Genomic DNA, 19,778 nt, shown 5'->3' with positions numbered 1-19,778 from the left:
ACTTGTGGCTTATAAACCAGACCTCATCTTTCTAGACTAGAGGAGGTTATGATCTCATCCTGTTGCTTAAGTATATCTTGATAGATCATTAAAAAGCAAATTACCTGTGAAAGCCAACAGAATTCTGAATATATATTTGTTTTCTTCAAGAGAACTTCACTGTAATTTTGTATTAATTTCAGCATTTTTCTTTCAGTGATTCCATATAGGTCAGTGATCATTCCCATCAAAAAGCTGAGCAACGCGATCATCACATCGAACCCTTGGATCTGTGTATCAGGAGAACTAGGAGACACGGGAGTAATGCAGATTCCCAAAAACCTCCTTGAAATGACTTTTGAAGTAGGTTCAGCTAATTGCGTTCTTAGCACAAAGTGTCATACATAGTTCTACACAACAATGCTAGTTTCAGTTTTTCATTTTTCCCTGAGTCAAATAATATAAAGGGTAATTAAGCATGCAGGATCATTTAGGGGAATATACCCCTAAAGTTGTCTTGAACACATGGATTTGTTTTGCATTTTTATTGTTGTTTTAATTGTTAAGCTGTGTATTTCTACTTGTAGTGGTGCACTCTGGGGCTTTGCCAGGTCCTTTTCCATAATTCCAACCCGTGTTGTAGAACCAGGCACGTAGAGAACATTCAGGTGAATGCTTTCCCCACAGTGGTTCTCTTCCAAACTGTAAATTCACCCTGCCTGAACCTGGACAAAGGGAATGGGAGCTGCTCTTCATGCTTTGGCCTTTAGACCACATGGTGGTATTTGTAAAGTGATCTTGCAAAAATACCTCTCACTATGATAGTCAGTTTTCCAGTCTTACCTGGTGAAGTAGTCCCATACTTTTGAGCCCACATGCTAGTTGATCCTGGCATGCAGAAAGACAAACACCTGTTCTTTCAGAAGAGAAGTGGTACTAACTGACCATTCTGTTCCTGGAGTCTAGGAATGGCAGTTTCCACTCAGAATCATGACACTGCCCAAGAGCTTATTTTGACACCATCTAACCAGTGGGTTCACAGCTATCTCTATATAAAAGATTAAAATCCTTGGCTTTTCTTTGACTACCAAGTATAGAGCATAAACTGCATTATAAGTCCCATAATTGCTGTTTCTAGACTCTCACATTTGCCTGCTTCTTTGCATCTCTGCTGCCACAACTAATTCAAGATGCCCTCCTCCATCACCTAGATCATTGTGATTCAAAGATGTCAAGTGCTTTGAGAACTCATAGCTTTGAGGTTCCCAGCTATACATAGTCAGTTGGGGTCTGTGATCTTTCATCAGAATTTCTAAGTCAGAATTTTGTTGACATTTATATTTACCATTTCTGTTATCATCACTTTCTTTTGTACTTTTGCACAAAGGGTCAGGAAGGATGCTGATAACTATGCTTTTTTTTTTTAACAGTAGCTTCAGAGACTTCTAGATGATGGTTGAGGTCAGTTCTGCCTTAGTATTTATTAAAGCAGAAAAAGTTGGTGATTTTTTATGTCTATAATTATTTTTCTGACCTCCCTATAACTAAATCTAAATAGCATCCTTTCCCATTTTTTGGAATTCTTCTCATCCTTCAAAGGAAAAATATCTACTGACTGTGTTTCTGGATTCTCCAGTTGGAAATCATTGTTCCTTCTCAAGTGTTCTTCAAGCACCTGTTTACATAGCTACTCTCAGACATTGTGTAGTCCCTCTCATTTAATAATGTTCCTATGTCTCCTGTCTCATTAGAAGGGATCTATTTGGATATTTTTTTCGAGTGCACAACAGAACATATTATGCAGAGTCCTCTGCACTTGTAAATTGTTTGGAACCACTGAGAGGTAGCAGGAAAAGATCAGGAACTGAGTACCCTATGGTCCTGTCCCTACAGTGCCAGAACCTAGGGAAGCTGACAACTGTCCAGATTGGTCACGATAACTCAGGACTGTTAGCCAAATGGCTAGTGGATTGTGTCATGGTCAGAAATGAAATCACAGGACATACATATAGGTAAGTAAATGTCCTTGGGTGTTCAAATTTCTTTTAATACCTTTTAGACAAGAAAAACTTTGAGAATTATTTTCATTCTAAAGCTTTCCCACTACCTTTTGAATTTTACTTTAGTTTTTTGGGTTGTTTATGTAATAACAAAGTTCTGTTATTTTGTTCCAAATACAAAATTGCCCCCAAAATATTTCTCAAAAAGACTAACTGTGTTTGCTGCTAACACTTAGTCCACAAATATTGAAAAAGATTGGAAGTCTGATAAGAAAAGGAAAAAAAGAAGCTTAAAATATTATATCAGTAAGACAAAAGGCTCTTTTGGACATTCCTGATTGCACCCAGCACTCCTCTTTGAGAACATTCTCCTCTTTTTTCCTGGAACTTAATTCCCACATTAACATCTAGTTTGAAGATACTCTTGTTGAAACTAACTGTAGAATTTTGATATAGATGAGGTATGAGAAAATATTTAAAAGTTACTTTAATTTGAAAATAATTTACGGCTATACAAGAGAGAATTTCTTTATTTTTCAGAGATTCACTGAAGTAATTAGTAAAATGTCCTGATGTGTGTAATTTACTTTAAAATACTTTTAACAAAAAACAAAAATGAAGTGTATGGGAGAATGTTATAACTAAGTCATAAGAACATGGGTGTCTATTTTTTTGTCTTCTAAGTGTTTGCAGTTTTTCATAATGAAAAAAATCACCCACAGGCTGATCACCCACTAAAATGATGGGTTTCACCCTTGGTACCATTTTAAAATTCTGATTAAAGCTAGTAAAATATTGGAGATTCTTAAGTTTTTTTCTGTCCTGCTAGGTTCCCATGTGGGCGGTGGCTGGGGAAAGGCATTGATGATGGAAGTCTGGAGAGAATTCTCATTGGAGAATTGATGACATCAGCAACAGATGAGGATCTAGTAAAGCAGTGTCGGACTCCACCCCAGCAGAAGTCACCCACTGTGGCCAGGAGACTGAGCATCACATCACTGACAGGAAAAACTACCAGTAATGAGTTGTTTTTTTATTTTCCAATGTGTCTTAGATGTTTTAGGCATCATGTGGCCGTTTCATAAAAAACTGTTGTGTTAAATGAATTATGGTAAGGAGATTAAGAAGAAAGCTGAGGAAAATTAATTTGTGAGAAAGACTTTAGAGTGGAGAGAGAAAAGGGGGGAAATACGGCAGGATAATTACAAATAATCAAAAGCCTGAAGAGTTTAGATGTTAAAATCCAATAAAAAACCACCTGCTCTGTTTTAGTTATGCTCTGAAAGTATGAATAAATAATATTTTGCCTGAAACTTCAAGGAAGAATAAGGACAGTTATAGTACTCTCATATCTCGTTATCCAAAGCCCCTTTTTCTAAGAGGAATTCTAAAACTTCCACTCTCCACCCCACCCCCAAACTTCCTGTAGAAGTGACAAAATTTATAAAAAAGTGACTTCTACAGATAGGGTACTGTGTTCACATGCACAGTAAACTTCTAGTTTATACTAATGTGGTCTTTAGTCTCCCAAGGATATCAAATTTTAATCCCTGGGATATGTAAATGTTACTTTATTTGCATGCAAATATGAGTAAGTTAAGGATCTTGAGATAGGGAAATTATCTGGGTTATCCAGGTGGACCCTAAATGCAATTACATGTATTGTTATAAGAGGCAAAAGGAAATTAGACACACAGAGGAAAAGACAATAAATAGACAGATGGAGGCAGAGACTGGAGTGATGTGGATGCAAGCCAAGGAATGCCACCTGGGCTTGAAGAGGCAAGGAGCAACTTGTTCCACTGAGCCTCCTGAGGAAGCACAGCCCTGTCCGCAACTTGATTTCTACCCATTGATACTGATTTCTGACTTCTTCCTCTGGAATTGTGAGAGAAGAAATTTCTCCTTTTTTTAAGTTACTAAATTTGTGGTATCTGTTACAGGAGCCACAGAAAACTAAAGAGACAGTGAAGAAGTGGTTTTATTCCAATTCATAGACAATAACCATGAGTTATTGGAGGTACCTTATTAATAAGAGGTACCTAAGAGGTCCTTAGTTAACAAAGCAATTTCCTTAGATATTATTATTCTATATCCATTTGTTAGCATATAGTGATATATTAACTATTAGAATGATATGGTCTTTAACAATCTCCCTTATTCTTTAATAAATGATTCCCTTTATCCATAATTCTTTTCTGCCTCCAGAAGTAAACTTAGTACCACACATACACTAGAATAGCTAAAAAGAGGATAGACAATACACATATATTACAATGGGAATGCAAAAGGAAAAACCATTTGGCAATTTCTTATAAAGATATATACATATCCTAACCATAACACTTCACCCAGAACTCTTAATCTAGATGTATATATCCTAGAGAAATGAATGTATATATCTATACAAGACTCGTACTCAACTTTGCAAGCAGCTTTATTCCTAATAGCTAGAATGGAAACACCCGCAATATCCACCAGCTGGTAAGTGGATAAGCAGATAGTGATATATCTAGTCATTGGGATACTATTCAGCAATAGTGTTCATATAGCTAACATCATACATAGATGAATCAAAAGTATTGTGCCAGGTGAGAAAAAGCAGACATTATACAATTCTATTTATTAAATTCTAGAAAAGGCAATATAATAATGATGGAAAGCAGATCAGTCGTTGACAGGGGTTACAAAGTTACAAGCTGGGGAAAGGAATTGACTGAAAAGGGGAACAGAGGAACTTTTGCGGTTGATGGAAATTTTCTGTATTTTGATTATAGTGGTAGTTAATGTCTATACATCTGTCAAAACTCATCAAATTACATACTTAAAATTGGTGACTATAGTTATAGATTTTGAGTGGTAAGGCTGGGATTTGAGTCTTGGGGGTCTCAGATTCTTTTCCATTGTGCCAATATGTCTCACTTGACCAAACTGGCAAGGCAGGTTTCATGGATCCCTGACAAGGCACCTTGCCCTGGTGAAGTGTTTCCTGCACAGGCAGGCACAGTTGATGCCCTGTAGTACTTGGTTTATTTTCCTTGCCTGAAATTTCCACCATTATTCATTATTTTTTAGAACCCAATGCAGGACAGATCCAAGAAGGAATTGGAGAAGCTGTGAACAACATTGTGAAACATTTTCACAAACCTGAAAAAGAGGTATGATCGGCTATAAAACTTACTATGGTAGGATTTTAAAGCGGCTTTTATACATGACACATAAGGCAATAAAAAGGTGCATTAATTTTCATTTGTAAGCTTTCTAATAGCTGCAAAAACATGTTTCATAGCTAGCCTCAGCACTTGTTCCTCTACTGTTTTTCTTAAACATCAATGCAGGAGCTTATTCTCTGACACTGTGTGTTGCTCTCCACAGAGAGGAAGCCTCACTGTGTTGCTGTGTGGAGAGAGTGGCTTAGTTGCAGCACTTGAGCAAGTTTTCCACCATGGCTTCAAATCAGCTCGCATCTTTCACAAGAATGTCTTCATCTGGGACTTCATAGGTAAATTAAAGCTGGTGTACATTGTTGTAAGGTCATTGAAATGTGTCTTAGAAAACTCAAAAACCCAAGAATTTGAGCAAATAAGGGTTAGTGATAAGGGTATATGTTTTTCAAAGTAAATATCAAATAAGCAGTGTCTGTGCTTTTCATTCAGTCAGCAAATATATCTGTGTGTGTGTGTGTTCACAATATTCTAAACTATTTTAGATGCTCAAGATATACACTTCAAGTTAAAAGTAAACAAGACACAGAAATTCCTATGGTTGACAAACTTACAGTCTTGTGGGGTCAGGAGGGCAAACAATATACAAAATCATAACAGATATGTAATTTATATGATATGTTGGAAGGTCATCATTGATGCAGACAAAAATGGAGCAAGGCAAAAGGAAGCGGAGTGGGAGTACTCTTTTAATTAGGAAGGTTATAGACCTTGTTGATAAGGTACTGTTGAGCAAAGACTTTAAGAACATGAGGAAGTGAGCCTTGTGAATACCCAGAGGAGAGTACCCCAGGCTGAAACAAGTGCCCTGGCAGAGCAGGGTGGGGCTGTGCTTGGCTTTCTGTAGAGCAGCAAGGAGGTGAGTGTGACTGGAACAGAGTGAGGGAGAGAGGGTGGGTATTTGGAGAGAAGGTTTTTATTGCTAGAGCTGGGTTGTGGAGGGCCTTCTATGTCTTTGGAAGCAATTGGTCTTTATCCTGAATGGAATGGGAAGTCATTGGAAGACTTGGAGCTAAGGTGTGCTTACTCACTCAGTCGTGTTCAACTCCTTTGCGACCCCATGGACTGTTGCCTGCCAGGCTTCTCTGTCCATGGGGATTGGATTCTCCGGGCAAGAATACTCAAGTTGGTTGCCATGCCCTTCTCTAGGGGATCTTCCCAACCCAGGGATCAAACCCAGGTCTCCCGCATTACAGGCAGACTCTTTACTGTCTGAGCTACCAGGGAGCTGAGGAATATGATATAATTTATGTTTTAAAAAGATTACTCTAGTTCTGTGCTATCCAGTATGGTAACCACTAGTCATATGTGGCTATTTAAATTGACTTAATTTAAATCAAATTTTAAATTGACTCCATTAGTCATACTGGCCCTGCAAGGGGCTATAGAATTGGACCTTGCAGATATAGAATGTTTCCATCTTCAGGAAAGTTTGATTAGATTGTGGTTCTCTAGCTCCCTAAACTTTGTATTCTTTATTTTGCTATGCACCTCTTCTACAATTCAGTCTCTTTAACAGGGTGATTGTTTCATGTTTTGTAAATAAGACCTGGATGAAATAGTTGGTTTTATCCAAAATTGAATTTTCAGACAAAGAAAGGAAAGTGGACAGAGCTAGGCCCCTAGAGTGGGGTATTTTTTTCCTTTTGGAATGCACTGAATCTTACTAGTCCTGCTTCTGATAAATGTATTAATAACTCTTCCTCAGATTTACTGAAGCAGTTCTGTTTCAAGATTTTGCTGCAAAGTGTTAGCCAGCCATTCTATAACTAGATCAAAGGGCACCATCTCAATGGCTACCATATCTTTGCTGCTTACTCCTAGAAGGATCCAGTCTTAACAGAAAAAACCATGTTTATTTTTTCTTTGCTATCAATTGCCATTTTTGAAGGTATTCTAAAGAGAGTAAGCTTTTCAGCCATCTAGAGTGTAGTCTAGATTAGATAATAAATTCCTGGGAGCGTATTGTTCTACCAGGAAACATGGGCCTTTAGGATTTATTGTGAAACCAATGTTAAAATAATGGTTTGGGTTTTAGGATTGGCTATAATGCAAAGCATTGTTAGTATTTCCAGAATACATTGTTTCATCTTTTTGTATATGAAGTATTAATGTGCACTGTGATATGATTCTGATTTCCTTCCCCAGAGAGAGCAGTTGCTTATTTTGAAACCACTGACCAGATTCTAGATAATGAAGATGATGTCCTCATTCAGAAATCATCCTGCAAAACCTTCTGCCACTATGTAAATGCTATTAATACTGCACCCCGGAATATTGGGAAGGATGGCAAATTCCAGATCTTAGTTTGCCTTGGAACACGGTATTAAGCTAGTTCTTGACTTTCCCTGTCTTTGTCATGTGTTGAACAAGAATTTAGAAAGGTTTATACCAGACCATGCCCCTTCCAAAGCTCTCCAGTTGGTTTCTTCCATTCCAGGTTTTATGAGACTCCTGTTTATTGGGTGTTTGCTGTGTGTTGGGCACTATGCTTAGTACTTCACATGTATTATCTCATTTAACCCTCCTATCACTTCACCACCACCCCTGCATGAAGGAGCAAGCAATATCCCCCCTGGATAGGTGAGAAAATAGAAAGTAGAAGAGGCACAGATAAGTTAACAGACTTTCCCAAGGTCACACAGCTAGAAAGAGGCAGAGCCAAGATTTATACCCAGTATCACCCCAGAGCCCCGAGCTCTGAACCGTGACACAGTACTGCACCATAGACAGGTGGAAGTAATAGACACACCAGCACATTCACACATACATATTTTCTGTACAGAGCTTGTATGGTATGTATACAGTACCATATTGCTTTAAATTTGATGACATTGTAGAATTCTTACTATGGAAAGTCTCTTTAAGACAGTTTCCTACCCCTTTATTTTTGTAAAATGACACATAGGAGCTATACAATCCATTAATTAAAACAGCTCTCAGAATTGTAAGAAATGAACCACACAGACCCTTAGATTTTTTATCTTTGCAATGTTTGTTTTCTTCTAAGCCCCAACACCTCTTGGAGGATAACCTAGCTGCCTTGTCATGAAGGTGTACTGACAGCCGCTCAGCAAGGGTCTCTAAGCAACTTAGTGGCAGATACTAATGTCAGTTTAATCAGGAAACGTTAAAGATTGAGATCCTGTCCTCCTGAAACAGCTGGTTTATTGAGCTAAATTGTATATTTTTTCTTAATAAAAGCTGTCCAACTTCAGCTGTGCTTTTTAAGTTCCTTTTGAGCATGATCCTTATCTCCTTTTCTCTCTTTACTGTTGTGATTTATTAGATCAATGCAACACTCTTTTTTATAAGATCTAATGTTTTTCTGCTTTGATTTTGTTCCTTACCTTTTTATGTTGTGTAAATTTTTTTTTTAAGTGCTAGTCCCTACAATTTAATGGAGTCTTTCTTCCCAAAAGGTCTACTGTGGCATGGCTTGTCACAGATGTCTGGATAACATCTCTGTTAAACAATACAAAATGACATTCTGCTTTTTTAAAAGAGGTAGAATCAGAATAGAGAATATTTTTACCACATCTAAGTCTTTATGGCCAACTTGTACAGACTCACTCTTAGAATCTGATAGGTTTCCTTTCCCCCTTAGCGTATCTTTTTAACCAGTAATTATCCAACTACTTGACTTTGATTTTCTCTCTGGTGACCTCAGAGCTTGGCTAGATTTTGCCTCATTCAGCCTCGTACCTTCCTGTCCAAAGCTCCTGTGTGTGTGTAGTTCTGCAGTAGGGCAGCAGTGCTCAGGACTTGTTTCTGTTTGGGTCTGCAGAGATCGCCTGCTCCCACAGTGGATTCCTCTCTTAGCCGAGTGTCCTGCCATCAGCCGAATGTATGAGGAGAACGCCCTCCTGCGAGATCACATGACGGTCAACTCCCTCATCCGCATTCTACAGACCATTCAGGACTTCACCATAGTCTTAGAAGGCTCACTCATCAAAGGAGTGGATGTGTAACCCAATTAGCTAGAAACTCAGTCCAGAACCCTTGTTCCTGAACCTTCCCCAACAATGGGGACGGATTTGGACTTGTCTGACAAGGCAGTGAGTCACTGCAGGGGCGGCACAGCGTGTCCCCTAATGTGAACAGTCCTCACACTGCAGACAAGGCAAAATGCTGTATTGTAGTTCATTTGAACCTGGAATTTAGTATAAAATTGAGTATTTTCATGTGTTAGATGTGTGTAAATATTCTCTCTTCTTTAAGAAATTCTATTACTCTAATAAGATACTTTTCTTAGATTGAATACTCCTGTAACTTAAAATCAGTAGCTTAAAAGTATTGGGAGTTGGGTAGTGGGGAGAGTGGTGCTAGTCAGGAAGAAGCCAGTAAACATGTAAATATAGTACAACCCATTGGGGCTTTTTATTTTCCTCCAGGTACCACAAAGGAATCCAGAAAGCATTGTTATGTACTAGCCAGCCATCCTGGTGTCTTACCCTTTATGTTGTGAATGTAAACAGTTTACCTACTGTAGGGGAGTAGCCCTCATTTACATCTTTTAAGTTTCATATGGTTTCATAATTTGAATTGAGCCACTCTTCCAGTCTTTTGGAAAATTTTTTCCATCAGCACAAGATAAAGATATAATTCAAATATTTTAAATACTGGACCCCAGGAGCTTGGCTGAACTGAAAAGAGAACACACAAAGCCCTGAGAAGTGTGTGAAATTGTGGGATTATATTAACTTCTTTACACTTTAGAAAGATTAGCCTAGACTAACTTCATCCTTGACATTTTTATTCTTGTTATTTGAGGTACTTTGGGGAGATGTGAATTTCAGAGTGTTGGCCTCATAGTCTTAAAAACTGCAAACAGCAGTTTGATTCTGTACTTTCAATTTGGCCGTCTCAACCCTGCAGTGGTCCCTTACCTCTCAAGAATAACCACAAACACTGTCTTTGTTTGGTTCCAATCACCCGCCTCCCCTCTTCCAGTGCCCATCCCCCCTCAGGAAATGGAAAGAATGTCTAAGAAGGAGGAGGACTCTGTGTGGCTTGGAATGTTTTTGTGAAAGTATTTGTTGACCATGATAATGCAAATACCAGAAGAAGAGAGAAAGAATGAACGCTTTCTGGGTGTTTCAGGGCCAGCTGTCTGTTCCTTTGTAAGCAGTGGTGAAAATGTAATACTGCTGGCCCAGGAAGGTAAAAGCCAGAACAGCGCAGACTGGCAAAATGGAAGCAAAACAAGAGGCAACAATTTGGAAGACCAAACGTTGTGAGTTACTTTCCAATTTGGTGTTTTTTAAGGAAGTTAAATACAGTGTTAGCACGTTACCTTAAGTCTTCATGTTACGGTTGGGTTGCACGTTGTTAGAAAATTGCCTTAGCAGAGCTCCAGTTATTCCCAGTTGTGACTGAGAAGCAAAGTCATGGCCTCTCAGGACCCTTGTGTCATCTGAGGGTCCTGGGCTTTAGCCAATAGTGTTGCTTCCCTTTTTCTCTTGCGGAAGAAACTAGTGAAATAAGTGTCCCACTCCTGTTATCAAACACTGTACTCAGCCAAGGCACACTCCCTTTTAATACGTGACTGAGTCCTTGAGGAGGTAAGGGAGAACTGAAGACAGCATTTAGAAACCCACGGAAAGGGTTTAAGATGGTTCTGGGTGACCTGGGTAGACCAGAAATTTGTTTGGCTGCAGCTAACATTTGTCCACAGTGGTGTGGCTACCCCTGGGACATGGAGAGTCTATTATGGGATATATCCAGAACCTGTTTCACACAGGTGCTTACTGTTTCAATGATGAGAAACCATAGAATGATCCAATCTAGGGTGGTGGTCTCGTTACCTTTTCCAAAGGCCTAGCTGCTGACACATTCTGGGCAAACAGAGGTGACTTAGGTTAGCATGCTAGAACTGACTCATCTCATCTAGCCTTCTCATTTTACAGACGGGAAGACTTAAGGATCAGAGAGATTAAATACTTATCTGCACACCTGGTCAGTGGCAACACAGGGTGTAGAATTCATGTTTTTTTAATTATACCAGGCTACATGAGACTGCCCTTCAAGGCATTCATATTAATAATAAGTCTTTCTACCCTTGGATCTTAATTCATCCACCTTTACAAGTAGCAGATAATGATTAATATTCATTTATAGTAATAATTTATAGGGATTAATATTCATTTTAACAAATTGTCCTTAAGTAATAGAAAATTACACCTGTTTCAAAAAGTAGAAGCAGGAATTCCCTGGCAGTCCAGTGGTTAGGTTTCCATACTTTTATTGCTGAGGACCTAGGTTTGATCCCTGGTCAGGGAACTAAAATCTTACAAGCCTTATGGCACAGCCAAAAACAAAACTAGGAGCAAAATTGGATTTCAGACCTATCAGTAAAACCATTACTTTAGAAAGTAATACCCACCCCCAAGAGTTTGACTTGAAGTTTCATCCCATTTTCTATTATCTGACTACAGTAGTGAAATGACCAATTTCAGAAGAAACCACACCAGAATGGACACATCCTCTAGAATGCTGTGCCCTTTATAGAGTTATCACCTTGGGAGTCCAGTAATACAGCCTGTGCTCCAGACCCGTGGGGACCTCCTTATGAACTGCCCGAATGCCCTATGGCCCATTCTTTTGAATATTTCTAGTGATGGGTAATGCTGGCTTTTCAGAAGAAATTTAATATTTGGAAACAACAAAAAGTTCTTAGAACCCAAGTTGCTGAATGAAAAGGATACTTAAGCAGAGTTTGGGGTCATGTAAAAAATACAGTTCTAAAGAAGTAAGACAATTCTTAACATGGCTTATAACTGTCTTTGAGTATCAAAGTATTTTGTGCATGAAAGCAGCAAAATTCTTAGAATAAATGTACAGAAGTGTACATAGCCTTCCGACCTGACTTTGGAAAGTCACTCAGAGGTGTACTTTTTGCTGTTAATAAATTAGTATATTGCTATATCATCATACTTCAAAGTTAAAGTATACAAAAATCAAATTTGACTTTTTTCTTCAAAATAAATTAAAAGTTGTGCCTGAAGTCATGATTAGTATTTTCACAAAATAGCTTAAGAAGAAATTATTTTAAAATTAAATTGCCGAAAATGTTACCTCCTGAAATACTTATCTTCCAAGTGTTTTTCAAACGTTCTGAAACTCCTAATAATAACCTTTTTGATATAGTGGCATTACACCAGTGTTGGTATTATATGTGAGACCCTGAAGCTGTGTTCTGTTTGGGGGCTTATCTGCACCTTAAAATGACTGAGGCTCAGTGTGGAGTAGTGTAAGGTAGGGTTGTCAGTGGAGAAAATGGGGCTACAGAGAACAGAAGGAAGGCTTCCCGACCTTCCCTTCCTCTTTCCCACTGTGGCAAGAATCTGACAGAAGAAACTGAAAGCTTGCAAAATTTATGATTTCCTTCTAAATTTTATTTTAAATATTTCATACATTTTGTACCTTTTGTAACCCTGTGGTATTTACTTTAACACGGCTTTTTAAGAAATCATTTTAATGAACTTCTGTCACACTGTATGAATATACAGGGGAAATACTGAATTGCTCATATTTCCTTTTTTGGCAATAAAGCACTGTTATATGTAAATGGAAGTAAAAGAGGGATGGAGACTATACATTACAGTTTGTGTATAGTAAATACTGACCCCTCTGAGATACTTTGAAATATGAGGCAACAGACAAGGACCTCGGATTGCCCAGGGAAATATTTATTTGACAGCATTGGGAGTGTAGCTGTTAATTATAAAATAGCTTCTTTCTGGTAAGAATTATGATTTTTCAGTAGATTTTCATTTTGAGAACTGTTGAGTATTTTCTCTGTGAGGTTTATAGAAACTAGTCTATCTTTTTCATCATTTGGAAGGACAATCTGAACCGTAGCTATTTATATTTCAGTATTAATGCACCTTCATTGATTGAGAATGGAGTCTTGAGATCTTCTCTACTTTTATAAAGTGAATTCTATTTCCACATCATCCATGTCATTTGAAGTCAGTGTTTCTATATAAGTATTTGTTATATTACCTTTTAGTGTAAAAGGAGAAACAAATAATAAACTACTAGGTCTCTTATTCCTATTAAAATCCATTTATAAAACTCTTGAATCAAACTGATTTCCAAGCTTTTTGAAGAGGGTACCACTGGAGTGTGATCAGAATAATCCAAGGAGAACCTCATCCTTTCAGATCTTAGCAGAACTGATTGTCCTCTCAAGGACAAAATAAAGATTGGATCCAGAAAGGTATCACACTGAGCAATTAATACCAGAGTGAAAAAAAATCATCAAAAACATTCTCCTCATTGGAATGAATCCAGGGTATCCTTGGGTTATGTGAGAGGGAATTATGCTTGACACATTTACCTAAATGTATTTGTGTGTGGCCCAGTCTTTATTCCAAACACCAGACACCAGATCTTGTTAACAGTAGAGAGGTATGGTGAGAGTTCCTGTTGTCAATCAAATGAGGGTGTTAAACATATAGAAAGAATTCTCTGTGTTACACTTGAACCATGTATAAATGTATCCTGTGTATCTTTTTTTTAAATAAGCATTTCTGCATTTAAATTATATATTTTTTCTTTGTATTGTTAACAAAATGCATCAGAACTGGATTTTTTTTCTCATCTGAACATAATTAAAATTTTAAAAGTATTGTGATATCAAGCACTTTAACATATGTATCAGAGAAACTGATGTGGGTTTTTCAGGTTTTGGAGTACATTTAAATATGACTTTTCATGCTTTGTTCTTTACAAATAAAACTGTGGGGTTGATACTTTGTTTTGCTTCATTATTGTAGAACCTTAATACTGAGGACTTCCCTGGTGGCTCAGACGGTAAAGCGTCTGTCTACAATGCGGGAGACCTGGGTTCAGTCCCTGGGTTGGGAAGATCCCTTGGAGAAGGAAATGGCAATCCACTCCAGTACTCTTGCTTGGAAAATCCCATGGACAGAGGAGCCTGGTAGGCTACAGTCCATGGGGTCGTAAAGAGTTGGACACGACTGAGTGACTTCACTTCAATACTGAGTAGTGCACAGGGCCAGTGACTCCAGAAAATAGAGCAATAAAATCATTATGAGAGAAAGCTACATGAAACCATTATGTAGTAGAAATATGAGCTTCCTAGATGGCACAGTGGTAAAGAATCCATCTGCCAGTGCAAGAAGCCCAAGTGTAGATGCGGGTTCAATCCCTGGGTCGGGAACATCTCCTGAAGTAGGAAATGGCAACCTGCTCTAGGATTCTTGCCTGAAGAATTCCACAGAGAACATACACACATGCATGCAGGCGTGCACACACACACACATACACACACACACACACACAATAGAAATATAATCTGCTGGGCAATTGGTTATTCCAAAAGCAGTAAAAAGAAAAGAAAAAAAATGTGAACCCTATCTCACACCATACAGAAAAATCAATTCTTCGCTTAACAATCTAAACATAAACAGCAAAAACAATTTTTAAAAGAAAATGTAGAATGTATTTATGATTTTGAGACAAACAAGACATTCAAAAATAACTAGCACTGTAGTCCTTACTAAAAATGAAAGGTGGAGATGCATTAATTATTCACCACATGTTAAGCATTACTTTAGGTTATGACCATGCAGCAGTTTAAACACACACATCAAATTCCTGCTTTTATGGAATTTACATTCCAATGGAGCAAAGTACCTAATAAACATGACAAGTAATACATATAGTTGATGTTTAGTCGCTGCGTCATGTCCAACACTTTAGTGACCCCATGGTCTCCAGGGAATTTTCCAGGCAAGAATACTAGAGTGGGTTCCCATTTCTTTCTCCAGGGAATCTTCCTGACCCGGGAACCAAACCCACATCTCCTGCATTGGCAGGCAGATTCTTTACCAACTGAGCCACCTGGGAAGCCCAATACATATAGTAATTAGATAACAGTAATAACAAGCAAAGAAGAAGGATGGAAAGTATGGTTGGGGCTGCTTAAAGATGGACTGTAATTGCAAATTGGGAAATTTGCCAGGGAAAGCCTCACTGAAAATGGAGTTGTCTTCAGCTGAGATTGGAAAAAGCATTAAGAGACAAGTTTGCAGGAGGAACATCAAGAGCTTACTTTTGGCTGTTAAGTTTGGCATGCCTTTAGACCTCCAAGTAAAGATGTTGGATAGTTGCACTATGGATTTGAAGTTCAGGGGAAAATAATGGTGTATTTGTCAGGATCCAAATCAAGAGACAGAAACCACATAGAAATCTGAAGAGAGGTAGTTTAATGTTTAGAACTGTTAGAATTATCCAGAGAAACAGAGCTAAGGGTGTATACAGATGTGTGTGTCTCTCTGTGTGTGTGTGTGTGTGTGTGTAGAGATTTATTTTAAGGAATCACCTGACACACTTGTGGAGCCATGGTAAATCCAAAATCTGAGGGTAGGCTGGTGGACTGGAGACCCAAGGAAAGAATTGTAGTTCAAGTTCAAAGATCGCTGACTGGCAGAATTTCTTCTTGCTCAAATGAGGTCAGTCTATGCTGAATTAAGGCCTTCAACAGATTGGATACATTATGGAGGATAATCTGCTTTACTCAAACTCCACCAATGTAAATGTTTGTCTCATCTGAAGAACACCATCACAGAAACTTCCAGAATAATGTCTGATTAAATTTCTGGGCACCATGGCCCAGCTAAGTTGATGCATAAAATTAACCATCACAGACTGCATAACAAGAAACTGAAATGATGAAGGATTTGCTACTAAGCAATAAAAAGAACTCTAAAGAATACAAAAATAACACATATAGGGAGCAGCTACTAATTCTAGGGCTGAGGTAAGGTAAACCTCAAAGAGCCCCCTCCCACTTAGGCTGAGCTCAGACTTTGATATTAGAGAGGCCACAACCACGGCCCACTGGATGGCAGAGAAGTTTATTTGAGTTTACCAGTGCCACTTGTTTGGCATCTGCTGTCAGGTGCCAGGGAAACATCCTTGGAGAGGTGGCATAGCCCAGAACTTGCTGGGAAGCCACTGTGGGAGGAGGTTCCAGGGAGGCCCTGCATGGAGCGGTGTGACACCAGTAAAGCTGACTACAGAGCCCCCAGCCCCCTACAAGAGGTTGGCCTCAGGCCACACCAGTAAAGCTGACTACAGAGCCCCGAGCCCCCTACAAGAGGTTGGCCTGAGGCCACACCAGTAAAGCTGACTACAGAGCCCCCAGCCCCCCTACAAGAGGTTGGCCTCAGGCCACACCAGTAAAGCTGACTACAGAGCCCCCAGCCCCCTACAAGAGGTTGGCCTGAGGCCACACCAGTAAAGCTGACTACAGAGCCCCGAGCCCCCCTACAAGAGGTTGGCCTGAGGCCACAAGGGCTTCCCTTGTGCTCAGCTGGTCAAGAGTCCGCCTGCAGTGCAGGAGACCTGGGTTCGATCCCTGGGTTGGGAAGATCCCCTGGAGAAGGGAAAGGCTTCCCACTCCAGTATTCTGGCCTGGAGAATTCCATGGACCATATAGTCCATGGGATTGCAGAGTCAGACACGACGGAGCGATTTTCACTTTCACTTTCCACAAGAGCCAGGAGCTGCACTCTGGAGGAGCTCACAGAGGAGAACACAGCAGAACCTGGAAGAGAAGCTCCCTCCTCCAGTTCCTCTCCAGTGCATTCTGTTAATGAAGATTAATACTGTGCCACCTGTCAAAGGAGAAATGTTTACAAGAAGGTCTAGCTCCATTGTTGCAGAGCAAAATTTTTATTGCTATGGGGCAATAAATTGATAACTGCTCCAAACAGCTAAGTTCCTTATATTCAGTTAAGGAGTAAACGAAGAAGGGGAGTAGGAAAATGCAGGAGAAGATAGGAAGATAGTGAGCAAATGTCTGCAAACTTCATGAGGTAATGATTTAGAGCAGACACTGTCTGCCATGTTCATTTGAACTTAGTTCAGATGTATACAGTTTTCATCAGTGCTCTTTAAAATAGTGACCAACTACAGTTATTATAATAAGGTCAGGAGGCTTTTGCAGTGTAAGGGAAAGAAGACCTCAGTGGTCGCAATGGTGAAAAGCATTGGGTATGGGTATATTTTGAAGCTAAAGTCAGAAAGTTTCCTGATGGATTGAATATCGGGGATGAGGAAGAGTCAAAAAATGAGTCCAAGGGAAACCAGGAGAGCCACTAGAATCATCACCTTCCTCAAGAATGTCAGGCTGGTGGCATCTTTCACCACCAGAGGCCTCACTCATTCTGCCCACACTCAGCTCACGCACTAAGTACACCGTCATGATCAACTAGGCCACAACCTCCACCTACCTCTCCAGTGCTCTTTCAAGACATGGGAACATGCCCAACATGCCTAGCCACCCCCAGACCTTCAGAGCCTTGAAATGGCTGAAGAACTGTGAGCTCCTCTGGTGACAGAGACAGGGCCCCTCCCCGGTGGCCCCCAATAAAAACATGAAAATCGAAAACAAAAATGACTTCAAGGATTTTGACCTGAACAAAAAGGAGAGGCTAGAATTTCTACTAACTGAGATGAGTAAGGATGTGGGCAGAACAGGATTTAAAGACAGATCAGGAGTTCAGTTTTGACACGTTAAATTTCAGATGTTGACTAGACATCCGAGTGAAAATGGTGAACAGGAAATTGAATGTCTGAGTCTGGATCTTCTGAGCTATTGGACTTCTGATATGCATTTTGGAGTTGCTGGCATGTATAGATAGAATTTAATATTAAAAATTGGATAAGGACACAAAAGGAGTAAGTTATTAAATCTCTCAAAACTTTAATTTTAATTTTCCAGTATTGTGACATGATTTACTGCTTGACATTTACATTACTTTCAGTGTTTCACTATGCTGAACAATACTATAATGAACAAACATCCTTGCTTTGTGAGAAATTACCATTTTTGCAGGTCAAAGACAAATGTCAACTCCATATGATTCAACCTAATATTTTTGATAATTCTTTTGGTTCTTTATCCTGATATGTGCTTTACTTTGATTAAACTAGATAGTGTAACCTAGATGGAGCAATTACTCTCTGAGCAGAGTAATCTAAAAATAAATCACTCTAGTCAGAGCCAACATGTGGGCCATATGTTCCTTATACTCAACATAACCCAGAGGCCTTTTACCTACCCATACTACCTACCTACTACTCATACCACCTATCTACTTGGGTTAAGTGCCCCAAAACTCTTCCTTGATTTCCCACTTGCATCCTGTTCAAAACCAGCAGAACTTCAAAATGCCTGGACACAAAAACAATGGACTCAATAAGAAATAGACAAAGTCTCAGTTATAGTAAGATAAAGCTCTCCTTTCTCAGTAATTGATAAAGAAATGGGAAATGAGTAGAAACACAGAGGACTTGCACAACAGTACCAACCAACTTGACCTAACTGATATTATTAGAATGTCCAACACCATCAGAATACAAATTCTTTTCGAGTACACAAAGAACACTTACCAAGATCGCCCATATTCAGGTCAGTAAAACATGTCAAATTTAAAAAGATTTAAGTAATGCAAAGTATGTTCTTTGGCCACAAGGGTCAAAAAATGAAAACTGAAAGCAGAAAGTATTTTGAACTGAGTGAAAATAAAGCATATCAATATTTGTGGGATACATCGAAAGCAGCTCTTAAAAAGAATTGCATTGAACACCCCTGTGAGAAAAAACAAAAAAGATCTCAAATCAATGACATATACTTCAACCTTTAAAAACCTAAAAACAATAATAGTAATAAAAATAAAGATCAGAGCAGAAATCAATTAAACAGAAAACAGATAAAGAAAATCAGTGAAAACAGAAGGTGGTTCTTTGAGAAACCAATAAAATTGATAAACCTTTAGCCAGACTGATTACAGAAAAAGAAAAAAACACAAATTGCCATATAAGAATGAGAGGTGATGCAAATACAGACATTACATACATTAAAAGGATAATAGAATATTATGAAAAGAAATTCTATATCTTAGATGGTAGATAAATTTCTTAAAGACATTAACTACCAAAGATCACTTAAGAAACAGATAAAATGAGTAGCCTATATGTTTTAAAGAAATTGAATTTGTTATTCAACTTTTTTTCATCTTTGTCATCTGAGTTTGTTTCCAAGGCAAAACATTCAACATCACAGTAATCCAAGTCAATGCCCCAACCACTAATGCCAAAGAAGCTGAAGTTGAACAATTCTATGAAGACCTATAAGACCTCCTAGAACTAACACCAAAAAAAAGATGTCCTTTTCATTATAGGCGACTGGAATGCAAAAGTAAGAAGATAAAAGAAACCTGGAATAAGAGGCAAGTTTGGCCTTGGGAGTACAAAATGAAGGCAAAGGCTAACAGAGTTTTGCCAAGAGAACACACTAGTCACAGCAAATACCCTCTTCCAACAGCATAAGAGACGACTGTATGCCTGGACATCACCAGATGGTCAATACTGAATCAGATTTACTATATTCTTTGCAGCCAAAGATGGAGAAGCTCTATCCAGTTGACAGAAGACCGGTAGCTGACAGTGGCTCAGATCATGAGCTTCTTATTGCAAAACTCAGACTTCTATTGAGGAAAGTAGGGAAAACCACTAGGCCATTCAAGTATGACCT

At 38.8% G+C, this 19,778-nt stretch overlaps 1 protein-coding gene across 1 annotated transcript in view; it reads left to right on the top strand.

The window, feature by feature from the left end:
* Nucleotides 1-13,965, top strand: part of LOC120861150 (DENN domain-containing protein 5B) — a 120,533-nt gene extending 106,568 nt beyond the window's left edge. Inside the window, exons 15-21 of the mRNA XM_040236793.1 lie at nt 197-342; nt 1,873-1,991; nt 2,809-2,996; nt 5,055-5,137; nt 5,355-5,481; nt 7,352-7,526; nt 8,991-13,965. Of these exons, the coding sequence (XP_040092727.1) occupies nt 197-342; nt 1,873-1,991; nt 2,809-2,996; nt 5,055-5,137; nt 5,355-5,481; nt 7,352-7,526; nt 8,991-9,174 (1,022 nt within the window). The 3' untranslated portion in view covers nt 9,175-13,965. The remainder of the gene's footprint in view (nt 1-196; nt 343-1,872; nt 1,992-2,808; nt 2,997-5,054; nt 5,138-5,354; nt 5,482-7,351; nt 7,527-8,990) is intronic.
* Nucleotides 13,966-19,778: the final 5,813 nt, after the last annotated feature.

The sequence above is a fragment of the Oryx dammah genome, unplaced genomic scaffold (genome assembly GCF_014754425.2).
Source record: "Oryx dammah isolate SB20612 unplaced genomic scaffold, SCBI_Odam_1.1 HiC_scaffold_11229, whole genome shotgun sequence".
NCBI lineage: Eukaryota > Metazoa > Chordata > Mammalia > Artiodactyla > Bovidae > Oryx > Oryx dammah.
This window is presented reverse-complemented; position numbering and strand designations above follow the sequence as displayed.